Below are 14207 nucleotides of genomic sequence, written 5' to 3'. Positions count from 1 at the left end.
TAGGCAAGTCATTTTCCATATACGAAAGTGTTTCATCTATAACATGCAACTCTATCACGAGGAATGTTTACGTACGGATAATGTATATGTCAATTGGTGGTATTGTGAGGACAATACCCACCAAATATGCACCTACGTTGCCTGCACATAATATTTCTTCCTCTATCACATCTCATAACATTCGATTCTGGTCGAAGGCAAGTCATTTTCCACAACTCGTCATAAATGAAAGTGCTTCATTTATAACATGCAACTCTATCATGAGAAAAGATTACGTACAGATAATGTAAATGCCAACTGGTGTTATTGTGGAGACAATACCCACCAAATCTTCACCTACATTGTCCAAACATGATATTTCTTCCTCTATCACATCTCATAACAGTTGCTTCTGATCGAAGGTAAGTCATTTTCCATAACTCATGTCATATATGAAAGTGCTTAATTTATAACATGCAGCTCTATCGTGAGGAATAATTACGTATGGGTAATGTATATGCCCATTGGTGGTACTGTGGGGATAATACCCACCAAATCTGCACCTATGCTGTCCGCACATAATATTTCTTCCTCTATCACATGCCATAACAGTGCTTCTGGTCGAACATATGACGTAGCAAAGGCAGATGAGATTCAATTTACCAAATCTATCACTAACACTCAATCTGAGACTTTACAGACCACAATAAAATAGGTGATGAAGTCAATTATGTGAATGACTCGAACTTATCATACAACATAATTTCTGACCCACAGGAATCTAATTATTAACACTAATCAATTTATTTTTTTACAATAATACACACACTTCAATTTATAAGATATTTTCATAAAACTAATAGATTTAACTTCAACGTAACTAAAAAGCTGCTCAACACAAAATCAAGCAAAGTCAATTTGGTTTAAGCTCGAGTCAAAACTAAAGCAAGTGTTTGAATTTGAGTCGAGGTCAGCTAACCCTGCTGAAATAACTTCAAAACCCTAAAACTCATTCAATTTTCATTATATTGAAAACTAAGGATGACGAAGAAGAGACTAGACCAGATGGATCCTCTAAATTAAAACTAAGGTGCATTTTCCATCCAGTCAATTCTCACAGCAAACAAGGCAAATAAGGCAGACATGAGAACCTATGTAGAAAACTAGTAATTGATCTGGTTGAGCAAATTATGGCTTCTCTGTGAATGAGATTAAGAGCAATGGGAATAGCACATTTATGGAACATTTAAGCATATGAAAGGAAATATCAGCCCAATTACAAAGTAAAGCTCTCCCAAGACAAATGGGGAAGCCAGAAATTGATACCTGAATTCATGATCAGCCATGTTAGGCTATACAAAATCATGTTAGAGGAAGTAAATTCAATCTCCGATCAAGTTCTGGCGTTCTTCATAATCATTTGTAGCAGTAACTTTGCAGCAGACAGTTGCTGCTACATCCACTGAAGAGTTAGGGCAATGTACATATCACTTAGATCCTCTTGTTCCTGCCCCTAATCCAATCTCTGATAGAGGAACCCTCAAAGGCAACAGAAGGCGGCTTTGCAGGTGCTTTCCTGATCTGATTGTCATAAGTTTTATCTGCTCTAGATGAAAATGGTGCCAATAAAGGCCTGAATGTGCTATTTCCATGTGGTGATCTTAGATTGAGATCCTTGCCCAATTTATGAGGAGATGAAGCAGCTGACATAGGAATTGAGGACCATCTTACAGTTTCGCGGCCGCTACTACAAGGACGAATAAAATTTGTTTTTCTCTCGCTTGTTGGCTGATGTTTAGCGGACGGTGTGTTTGATTGTTTGATCGGATCATTGTGCACTGGAGAGCGAAAGGATCTGTCTGGTTTATCCAACGAGGTTGAAGACTTGCGAGCTTTCATTGTCTTCATTGAAGGTGTCTTGGGCCATCTAAGTCTTCCATTAGAATGCTTTGTAGCTGTCATGGATTCAGAGCTGTAAGCCATTTCTAATAGCGTTTCAGCAGCAGAGAGTAACTCGGAGGAGTAAACTGTTTCTTCAGAAAAAAGGTGAGAATAAAAAAATCAGTAAAACCAAGGAGGTGAAACTTTACATGATGAGTGCTTAAAGAAGAGAGCGTGAATCTACAACTTCTATCGTCTCAAACTTACAAAACGCTCTACAACATAGAAAACGCGAAGCAGAGACAATGGGCAGCATGGTTAAGCCCGCACCCCAAGTCTGGTTCATATTCAAGAGTTTTATGATGAATAAATACACCTCCATAACAATAGCATAGATAAATACTGCAATGTAATCCCTATTGTAAATTCAAGAATTCAGAAAAGCTATTGCATGGTTCAATACAATCTTAATTATTGATTAAATCAACACAATGTTAGTTACAAAAGTCGCATGCATTTGAAAATATACTTAGATTGTTTGAGCACATGTAACAAATGGATTAAAAAGGATTAAGTAGACCAACAATAACATGGATATAAGTTCACAAAAAGGCTTGCATAGAATACAATGGAAATAAATTGCTTTAGTAGGGAAGAACAAAGAATAAGAATACATAAATCAAGCCACATATAGTTAGGATGAAGTTAATTATGAAGGGTGACCATATTTCCCTCATCTAAGTTCAGCTGCAGCAGATATCCATAAGTACACAATAGGTTTCATTTTTGCTGAATGTTAGCCTATTTTCCGCCAAAAATTTGTTCCTTGAAATGTCATAATGCAAGCAATTAAAATTTCCAAAAAATAAGCTTTACAGCACTTTCAGAAATTAATGAAGTCGATTTATCAACTCATGAAATGGATATCAAACTAAAAAAAGGGACAAAACAAATGGTCCAGCAGTTTGAAGTGAAAGCCAAATTTGGTGATGTATTAGCCATAGAAATCATTGAGATGAGTTTCACAAGTTTTGAATTTTGTCAAACCAGCTGCATAGTTCTAAATTACCACTGTATTTTGTAGCATCAAATATGCAAATTGCATCAATTCAGCTATGATTCTTAGCCGACAGAACTTCAGTTAAGCAATTAATTGTTATGTTATGCATGAAATTATGCCAGTGATGCAAAATCAGTACTTCAAGCACGATCTCAATTACAACTCACTTGATCTAAGGGCAATCAGTATAGAGAAAGAAATGATTAAAGCTCACATATTGTGTGGTAAAAAAATAACACCCAAAAACCAAATGCCCAAATCAGATCATGATGCTGATATATCATTCATGTAAATTCACTAAGTTCAAAAGAAAAATATTAGTTCCCATACAAACAATGATAGATCCTTGGCACAGCAAATACACCCTCTAGCAAGAGAAAGAAGCGAGGCCGCTTCTGGCTTGGAACAAACCTGAAGTGGGAAAGTAAGTGGAAAAGTAGAAGCCTACGGATTTAGATAGAAAACAGAGAAAAAGGAATGAAAAGAAAGAGTAAATCCTTCAATCATTCATTTTGATTCCTCGTATAATCTTTTCCTTTTTTTTTACACTCACGCACACACCTGTATGTGCCAGGCCATGAACTCAAGGCTATGTGGCTGGACACAAAGCACCCAACGACTAGGATAAGTTGGTTGCACGCCTCATAAAATCATTTCATTGACCCTAAAATCATATGTTGCACTCAATCGTGTGGCACATTGGCCGGAAAAAAATGTGAAATGTGAATCCCGTGGGATGCAATCGAGCGCTCACCAAGCTACACACGCATACATACAAATAAAAAAAATAAAATAATAAAAGTTGAACACAAGCCATTGAATCTTCAAAGCACAAAATAGACGTGAATCTTCAAGCAGCCATAAGGAGCTGAATGTTCAAGAAATTGAACCTATAGCATTTCATTTGTCACCAACCAAATGTTATGTCCCTAACAATATGCCAGTCAAAATGACAAATTATCCTTAAACTAATAAAAATAAATGCAACCATAATAACAAAATACCACTAATAACCAACTTAAAAACTAAGAAAAAAATCAAATTTAAAAAAAAGAAACCTAATTATCAAATATACAATGGTACATATGCTAAAATACGCACCCTATGCGCCATCACAGCACCATATTGCCGCCTATAACTACTTGGTAAAATGGCTATAAGATTTTTAGTGCTGCCTTTCAGGAACAAGAACCAGTTTTCTTCAATGAAACTTCAGCAATATATCATGAACTTTAGAAACTAACTGTTACAAAGAGTAAAACAAAAGTAGCATTTATTTTAAAGACCAACCTAAACCCTAAACCCTAAACCCTAAAGGCGAACTTTGATAGTGTAAATGTGACAAATAACCTATGCATTGTTAGACGCTCCAACTAAAGCAAGATCCAGTAAGAGATACACTAAGAACCATTAGAATAGGTGATATATGAAATCAAAAGAGCATATGGTTACAGAAGCACGTTCATCAGCATTACAATCAGCTGAGTATTCAATTTTTAAAAAGCTATTCCGCCAAAAAAGGAAAGATTTCCATAGAAAATAAAGTATTATTTTCCAAAATTGGCATGTTTCAAATGATACCCACATAATAGATACAGAATATTACCTTGCCTGTACTTCTCCCAGTTAAGTGACCGCCATGTACTACAATTAGATCCAGTATTCACATTACTTACAGAACTATCATCAATAGTTACTGTCCTAGATTCCATCATAACTGCTTTATCTTTATCCTTCAATAATAAATTAAACTTAGAATAATCTAGCCTCATCTCACACCTTGAAACTACTGCAGATCCATTGTCTTTAGAGTCGCTACCCAGGTAAGTACCATTGAAGGAGGGAGTAACCTCAACTGGTTGGTCTGCTTTTGAGTTAAATGAACCAGATTCAAGAACTGAGTTCAGTATCTCTACAACTTCGACCTCAGGTTGAGTTCCCAAGACAGCAGATTTATTAGATGGCCCATCAGAAGGAGGCTGGAGACTTGGAGTAAAACTTCTTATGACTTCAAGAAAATCATCAATTTTCTGCTGGTTCAAAGAATCCAAATTATGTCCGTGTGTCGAGGTGGAGCTGCCCACTATTCTAGCCCATTTAGACTGACATGAGTTTCTACTTGAATTTGCTTTACAAAAATCAACACTTGGCTTTCCATTTCCACCATGAGAAACTGACCAAGGGAAAGGTGGAATGCCAATGTAATTACAATTTTTATCTTTTGGAGTAAGCTGTGCAGGAACTGAAGACGTGTTAGGATTAAACATATAAGCCTCCAATTCATGAGCTGCAGGCAGTCCCAATTGTTCCAGAAGGTTCTTAGGCTGAAGCACAGTGGACTCACTCCAGTTAGCATGAAGAGAATCCTGATCCTGCAAGCAGTATTAGCTATAAAATGAAAGAACTGAAAACAAATTATGTAGTAACACTGTGATAGTGAGGAAAAACTAGCAAAACTAACCTTGCTCTTTGTAAGCAATTCCTCTAACTGTTTTTCTTTTGCTTCACAATCAGAACTACTTCCAGTCGAAAAACTAGGATCCTGGGAGCTTTGAGATGCCTTTACATTGCTGCCATTTTCTGCTATTTGAGATCGAGGACAGAGAATGGAACATGCCTTTCTAACTGAAAGAAGAATGCTATCGTTTGAATTTGAACACTTCTTTCCCTTATCCATTGGTAACTTACCAAACTTGTAGCTGCCATCTAAAAGTTCACAGAGGGATATTTCATCCAAATTCCTTGCAATATCCTGGAGATCTAATTTGGAACCATGTGTACCTGCAATGAGGTGTTTAGGTGTATTAATGAATATGCATAACAACGGATGGTTAGCATGCCCAGTCCTAAAACACGTTGGAACTGTTAATGTTATGGCAATAACAATAAGTAGATACAGCAAATTTATGGTGCACCATTACGGATATGAGGAGATAGACAGACATGAGATATGTTTATTACTAAAAATATAAGACACCGACTTGTATTGAACACAATATTATAATATTACATCTTAAAATGAAAAAAATTAAAAATTAATTACACAAATAAAATAATATGAAATAAATTCATATAATAATATATTTAATTAAATTGCTGAGAAAATATTTAAAGTAACTAAATGCCTTAAACACAATTGAAGAAGAAATAGTCGCATGATATTATATGTTGCTGGCTTTAAGTTGAGAAATTTGATTATTTTAGAAAAATAAAAAATATATATAATGAAAAAAAGCATAAGAAAATAGAGCAAAAGAAGGAAAAAAATAGTGTTAAGTAGCCATTTAAGCTATTCAAGTAATATCTTTAAAATAAAATATAATAGATGGTTTAACTTTAGTTATTTATCTAATATACTTTTACAGTCAAAATTTGTTATACAGAACACTTGTCAGACGTGTGTATCTATTTGTTTTTAATTTTGTTAAATAAACATGCAAATGGTGTGCCCAACATTTATTGAAAGGGTATCAAGACAATGAACATTTAAACATGTACGACATAGCATGATTTATCATTACAAATATATATATATATATATATATATATATCATATATATATATATACAGTTTCTTCAGAATAACATCATATAAATTCAAAAGAATAAAAGCATGTAACAACATGAGGCCTTCAATATAAAATGGTGAAATCTTGGTTCATGGTTAATTATATGTAGAACTCACCGTTCCATGTAGGCAATGATATGGCCATGAATTCTAAAAATTTACTATTATAGATAAAATAGTTATTTTCTGTCATCTAGATTTTATTAGTTTATTAGAATTATTCTAATAAATTTCATAAAATTTATTAGAAATTAATTAGAATTTATTAGTTGTTTAATAGTAATTCAATAGTTTGTCAATAGTTTCTTATTTTTTTCTATTTATAAATTTGAGAATGTGGAGTCATGTATGATAGTTTTATGGTGAGAATGAAATTCTACATTGGATATAAAAAAAAATTCTTCTTCGTTTATTGTGATATTTAATCCTTAACCAGTGGTGAGACCAAGAACCCCTTGGACGAGGTTCTCTTTTTGTTCAAGCATGAGATGATATTATCTTACATTTTTTCAAGGTTGTCCTACATTGAATTGGAACTAAAGATACAATTGCATTGTCATATATGCAAGATCGGTTTGAAATAAAGTTTCAGTAAGTGTTTTCCATGAACAATGCACTCATTCTTCATCGTGAACAATAAAACCACCATAAAATTTTCTCCTCGCTCATCTAGCTACTAATTTCTTCCATAAGCACATCCAAGGGTATTATCATGCATGATCAGTGAAATTTTTGTGCATGAATACTGGAGCATTGAAAGAAATAAAATAAATAAAAAAAGAAATTCAAGCAAAGGGAATTAAAAAAATAAATCAAAGATGAAAAAAAGATAAATAAAGAAAGGAAAAAATAATTAACTTCGACAACATTCAATATAGCAATTGTAAAACTATTGGAAGAAAATCTAGGTTCTCATACAAGGCATTCAATTTTCTCTATCCAACAAATTTAAATAACCTCTTTAAATGCATTAAAATATAAAAGTTCAACAGTGTAACATGATTCATACATAAGATCTCAATTGAAATTTTAAAATGAATTTTTCTTAATTGACAAATGTTGTCTCATTCAAAGGTCTAAGTTATGGGAGCCTCCACTAAAATAATTTAAAGTTTATTGCATGTCTTTTACCTGCCATTTATTGCCAAAAAAATAACATTATTTTTTGAGAGTTAAATATGCTACCAAGTACTAACCATGCAATATATCTAGGACATGATTGACTCCAATGTAACTTTACACTCATATTAATATAACTAAAACTTGATAATCTTATATTGTAATATGTAAAGACTAAATATTATCGGTAAAATAACTAGACATAATACTTCATAAAGGTTGCATATCCTAATAGTTATCTCAACTTGTAATATTGACATATCATTTTCATAGCATATAGTTGAAATCATAATAATATTATGACCAGCTACATTTAATAAATGGTTTAACACCCTTAATTCTGATTTTCCTAGAAATATTGAAAGATGTTCAAAGCTTGATTAAGCCATTTTAGATGATGAGAAATATATAAGTTGTCATGATTCATATTATGATGATGTCTACATATTGAAATGGCCTATATCTCCATTTTCAATTTTTAACAACATTTTAAGGATATGTTTGGTTGTGATTTTGTTTTTGTGCTTAAAAATAGCAGCTTCTTCTAGAAAATATGTTTGTTTTTTTTTTCTTTCAAAAACAAATTGCTACAAATTTGCCAACATATATATTATGAAAGCAGGGAACAAATATATTTTCCAAAATATTTCTACTTTCATTTTAAAACAAAAATCATAAAAAAAAAAAAACTAAAAGAACCAACCGCGCCCTAGCACCTTGTTCAATTTATCAGTTGTGCATATGCTAAATTTACAAACTTTGCCCAAATGTTTTGGAAAATACTTCAAAATAATGATAATCCTATGGTTGCATGGGTTTAAATGAAATATTAACATAAACACAATTTTATGACGTCATAATACTGTAACAAATCTATTGGAAAAATGATGGATTAGTGCATCTAGATTCATTAATGCTCTTATGGAAAACATTACTATTTCTATCGAAACATATTTAATCAAGAATTAAGTTTTAATTAATTAAATACAATAAATGGCGTTTACTCTAGAATCATGAAGCTTGAACTATATCTTGACTATTCTCTTGCTATTTATATAGAAATTTTTTTTGATGACAATAATAAAATTTAGTTATTACTCATAACTTCTTTAAAATGCACACATAAAGTCAAGCCCAAGCCTAGTAAATAAATTATAATCTATGGAATCTCTTGACTCCTAATGTTGAGCAAAGTATAAAAGAAAATTATCATATCACAAATAACATTCTATTTATCTATGCTTGGGAATGCAATTGGTTTGAAACCATATATAGATGGCTGAGACTGGCATTAATCTAATAAATCATCTTATATCCAGAAAAAAATTATTAATTTTAATTAGAACCATTATTTTAGTTGGAGATATTCATATATTCATGCCATCTTCTCCATAAGCACGGTATTCCATTGCACCATTTATTGATCATATATATGAGTTGCATTGTTGATTATAATGATGGAGTTGACATATGATATCAAAAGTTCTTTCAGATTGCCCGAGAGTAGTACAATCTACGATTCTTAGACAATTACTTCTGGTTGAGCTCGATGGTATTCCTTCAAAATCATATCATCCTTTATTCAATTGAAAGCATCATTGATCATTTGATGATCTATGAGTAATGGAGCATGATATTTTCTTTGAGAATATCAGTTTAACTCTCCAAATTAGATGTTTAGCAGTTAGGGGGATTAAAGAAGAAATAAATTCTAAATTTCATCATGAAAATTAGATTTATTTGATGTGCAATAGTATTTATTATTCCATTAGGATTTTCTAATCACTACATCAAATTTATTAGTAGTTTGTTAGCAACTTATACTACTTTGTTAGTTAGCAATTTATTAATTTCTAAGAAGCTTGATGGTAAGCAACTTGCGAGGGTTGATTATTTCTTTTATCTACAAAAATGAAAAATCTTAGTCATGTAAGATAAAAACATGGCATGAATAAAACTCTAAAAGTGAAAATTCTCGTTTTTCATCATCGCCATCTATTCCAATATTTGATACTTGATCAAGTGGAAGACCTAACCTCCTTCAAGAAGTTCTATTTTCCCTCAGTTGTGAGATTTGCTTATCTTAAACTTTTACATCTTTACCATCTTCCCTATTTTTTTTGGAGGGTTAACAATATTCCAACCGAGAGATATCTAGTTATGTGTGAAACAAAAACATTTGTATAAGCATATGAATATAGTGATCCAATATAAGCTACTACTTGACACACAACTAAGTTGCAAATTCACTGCATTGCTACTTTCCATACAAACTGTCATCAAGTTAGCTCTTTATAAAATAAATTGATGCAATCATAGTTAAATGATGCTTTAATGAAACAAAAGCATAGATTGATATGCTACAAATTGTGAAAAGGTAAATTTCTAAGTAGAATTAGCATTTGCCACTTGATAACCTAACCATTCTAATATTCGTCCGTTGGCATCATGTGCCTTGTCTTAATCATGACATACCCAAATGTAGTACTGCACCCGTATAATATAGCTGTGTGATATTAAGAACGCAATAAATAGAGGATTTTGGTATTTGGTCTATATCAGAGATAACTAAAAAATTAAAAAAAAAATTACATACATAGCACTTACTTTCTATGTATTTACATATTTAACACCTAAACTTTAATTACTATATATATATGCCACTTAACTATGCATGAAAAGGCGCACTTCACATTTTTAAAGTTAAAATAGTGTTGTTTTTTTATGTGATACGAAAGTTTTGAGTAGTATAAATGTAAAAATCGAAACTTAGATGTTATATATCTAAATACAAAAGAATTGGGTAGTATGTAAGGAAATGCCCCTAAATTAAATAAAGGGCCAGATGCCAAGTTATATGGATCACTTACCAAGAATATTGCTTCCACCAGAAAAAGTATCACTGCAAGCTAAATTGACTTTTGATGTAAGAGATTCATATTTGTTCTTCACACTTGCTCTAAAAACCTTCTTATCGGTCTTTCTACCATCATGAACACGCTTAAGTTTGACAATCTGAGATTTATCTGTAAAATTTAATAGAAACAAAGTTTTAGCACAGAAACAACTTTGTATCTTCGATTCAACAAATTATCCCATGAACAAAAACGCATCACATCTAACACTTAATCAGAAAGACAGAACATTTTAATTACATCATAGAGAAAATGAGAGCTCTTAAAGAGAAATTAGCCACATTCATGATAATTACAAAGAAATTAAGGAAGCCAAATAATTGAGACTACAGTGTGACTCCCTCCATTCATATGGCTTGAAAATCAAAATAAAAGACAAACTGTTTTAAACCCAAAAGTGCATCTTCGCAATGCCATGTCACTCACCCAAATCCCATCAGAGTACTAACAAAAGTTCGAGTTAAAATCACAATAACATAATTACAAAAGAAAATTAAAAAGCAGTCTGATGTCCACAATACATAAAAAGAAGACTTACACACATAACACTCAATTTTTATGTATTTACATATTTAACACCTAAGCTTCAATTTGAACATATATGACATCTTACCCATGCATGAAAGGTGTATTTCACATTTTAAAAGTTAAAGTAGTGATATTTTTTATGTATACGAATAATTTGGGTGGTATAAATGTAAAAAAACAAACATTCAAGTGTTAGATAAGTAAATACATAAGAATTCGGTGGTATGTATGTAAATGCCCATTACATAAAAACAAATGCTGATTAAGTTCTTCACAATACATGACAAGAGGAGAGTAATTATATGCAAAAGGTTAGTGCTGTTTAATCACATTGATGTCCCATAAGGGAAATAAGCCAATAGATAGTATTGCAAGTTAAAATCTTCGTATTTCCGACACACTATCATCTTGCAATAGCACTGAGTCCCATTCAGAATGCAACCAAGTGAGCACTTGTGTGTAGCGCTTTTTCTTTTGGAGAAGTGAAATCAAAAATAAGAAATTTGCCTCTTCTAAATTCTAAGTATTGGTGCAATTTCATAATTACTTCATTTGCAAAACACGGAAACTTCATTAATATTTTCCCCCCATCCCTGCCTCAAACTAATTAGAAGAAGAATAAGATACTAGATATAATAGTTATAAAGGAGCCTAATGGACCACAAGGTTTCTAGAATGCAACTTTATGTTCCTTCGATGATTCAAAGTATAAAGAAAAACACTTCTAAAAAGCTAATATGTGAATATTAAAAAGTAACGTGAAAACTCCAATGGAACATCCTTCTTTCTTCCATAATATAAAGAAATGGGTACTGATAACCATGAAGTGGTTATTGATAACCATTACATTCATACATCAAAAAGCTAGCATTTATAATTAAAAAAAAAAACTAAGTAGGTTATAAAATTGAGTCATTGTATGAATCAACTTACTTCTTTTGACTGACACATATAGATCGGAAATCTAAAAGCACTGAACAACACAGCATTAAGTACAATTCATTCTTAAGAGAGCAAAATATTTTATAAAATTTCCCAGATTAAATTGATTTTACATAATAAATACATAAAGGCAGTATAAAATGCTCACAAGAAAAATCTTAAGCATACACCAGTTTATGAGTCAGTTTTCAACAAACGACAATTCTTAGAACATATGATGCGTTAGGACCGCTAGATGACCAATGTGAACGCATTACCATAATGAACTGACAAGCAACAAAATTTAATTATGAACTTTAGAGCAAAACATATTTTAATAGATCTAAATGTATTTAAAACAGCCGTGCAAACACCAAAATAGAAAATTCTTCATATTGCACTTTTCTGACATAAAAATTTGATATAGATTTTTAGAAAGGAGTCAATAATTACCAGCTAATGTGCACCTTATGGGGTCCAATCCTGCCTTACCGGAGATACTACGATGGCTGCCAGTTCCAAACTCGTTCATGCAACTTTCCACATCATCAATTCTTGACCGTTTAGACGGAATACTGACCGGTCTTTTAGAATATTTTCGTCCGAGAAGTTTTCCTTCTTGGTTTTGTGATAATGAGGCATGCCCATCAACCTTCTCAAAATCATGCCCCTTAGTGTTCTCTCCAAGTAAGGGATGGGAAGGTAGATTGCCATGAACACAAGAGTCTTCATCCTTCTTATTTCTGGAACTCTCTGAAAATATGTAGCATTTATTATTAGTATTTGGAGCATTAAGCTACACTATTAAAACAGCAACCAGGCTCCTCATAGAGCGATGCTAATCTTAAATGAAAACTTCCAAATATGCAAATGAGTGGAACAAGTATAAAAAATACCAATCAAAAGCAAAACTCAGCTAATCAAGTATGCAGGACATAAACAGAAAAAATAAATTTTCAGTCAACTAATACAAAAAATGATAATAATAAAAACAAATACAATTAATGCGCTAACAAGTTTAGATCTCATGGTCCAGAATTCTACCTTGACATAAGAGTTTCTCCAAATGGTTGAAAGATGTAAGGAGAACGCTACAAAACCAAATAACATCAAATATGAAGTTGATCAAGTGAAAACACCCAAAAAGCCAGAAGTTATCAATGAAACAGATCGCTAATTCGGTAACCACTCAAAAAACTGAGAAAGAACTGTCTATGAAAGTTCAAGCATTTCGCGCATCAAACAAATAAACAAAAAATACTCACAGCTCAAAACCCTAACTTCAAACAACCGCAAAAATAAAGTAAAAAAAACATGCTTGCTAAAAAATACTCGAAATATAAAAAGTACCACGCAGTGGACAACGAAAACAGCGGACGCCTCAAAATCAGATCCTTTCGCTGCCAAAACAAATCTCATACCTGTACGACATGAACCAGTGCCAGAACCCTTATGAGAAGCAGAGGCTTCTTTCCCCGTCGAACTCCTGGCCTCGATCTCCCCAACCCTATCCAAATCATCTGATTCCATACGCTTATCAACCGTCACATTTACCGGCAAGCGCAGTTCCGCGGCGTCCATCCACCAAAAGGGGTCCAAACAAATCGCCAAAACCGCATCATTTCCAACTAACCCATAGAAATTCTTCCACAAAAGTCATGGATCTTCGAGATCCACAACAAAAACGAAGATCCTGGCGGCGAGAGAGTAGAGCAAAGGTCGAAGAGGAGCAGAAGGACAAAAGCAAAAATGAAGGCTTTAGGGCAGTGAGTAGTCAGGGGAAAGTATTTATAGGTTACGGGAAAATCCAAGAGATTTCCGTCACAATCGAATATTCCGGCAAGTCAGACAAAGCTGTTGGGTTTCCAGTAAAAAACCAGATGATGGAAATCGAACCGTTAAGGGTACCGAAAAATTACGGCAGATCGCACCAATTTACGGATGGAAATCTCAGACTATCGTTGGCTTAGTCTTAATTTTGGTTAAAATTATGAGTGCATAACGCTGAAAAGGATTTTAAGACAAAATGCAAACTCCAAAGAGCAACAAGAAAAAATTAGAATTGTCTATTTGTTAGGTTTTGTTTCTTAAAATAGTTGTGATATTTTGGAAGATTTCTAATCATAAATATTGGATAAGATTTAAATAGTTTCTAATAATATTACTAAAATGATTCAAGTAGTTCATGGGATACAAGATTGAATATTGATACACCATTAATAAATTCATACAACACG

The 14207-nt window shown here is 32.7% G+C and overlaps 1 protein-coding gene across 3 annotated transcripts; it reads right to left on the bottom strand.

The window, feature by feature from the left end:
- Window positions 1–1161: 1161 nt before the first annotated feature.
- LOC110021004 lies at window positions 1162–13716 on the bottom strand. 3 transcript variants are annotated; one of them, XM_020719320.1, is made up of 6 exons: window positions 13392–13716; window positions 12424–12723; window positions 10477–10632; window positions 5382–5701; window positions 4527–5292; window positions 1162–2012 (listed from the first exon to the last, which is right to left on the bottom strand). In XM_020719320.1, the coding sequence occupies exons 1-6, from the start codon at window positions 13549–13551 to the stop codon at window positions 1471–1473; spliced, it is 2244 nt and encodes a 747-aa protein (XP_020574979.1). In that variant the 5' UTR covers window positions 13552–13716; the 3' UTR covers window positions 1162–1470. The 3 variants fall into 3 exon arrangements, with proteins under 3 accessions (XP_020574979.1, XP_020574980.1, XP_020574981.1); XM_020719321.1 differs by having other exon boundaries at window positions 1162–2006; XM_020719322.1 differs by having other exon boundaries at window positions 12463–12723.
- Between the last annotated feature and the right edge of the window lie 491 nt (window positions 13717–14207).

The sequence above is a fragment of the Phalaenopsis equestris genome, unplaced genomic scaffold (assembly GCF_001263595.1).
Source record: "Phalaenopsis equestris unplaced genomic scaffold, ASM126359v1 Scaffold000114, whole genome shotgun sequence".
Taxonomy (NCBI): Eukaryota; Viridiplantae; Streptophyta; class Magnoliopsida; order Asparagales; family Orchidaceae; genus Phalaenopsis; species Phalaenopsis equestris.
The sequence above is the reverse complement of the archived record's forward strand: the minus strand, read 5'-3'. Positions and strand labels throughout refer to the sequence as shown.

Excerpts from the sequence above, each read along its gene's own strand:
- LOC110021004 (XM_020719320.1), bottom strand. The coding sequence starts at position 13,551 with ATGGACGCCGCGGAACTGCGCTTGCCGGTAAATGTGACGGTTGATAAG. Across the intron at positions 10,633-12,423 it reads CATAAGGTGCACATTAGCTG|ATAAATCTCAGATTGTCAAA; the intron begins GTAATTATTGAC and ends TAAATTTTACAG. Across the intron at positions 5,293-5,381 it reads AATTGCTTACAAAGAGCAAG|GATCAGGATTCTCTTCATGC; the intron begins GTTAGTTTTGCT and ends TACTGCTTGCAG.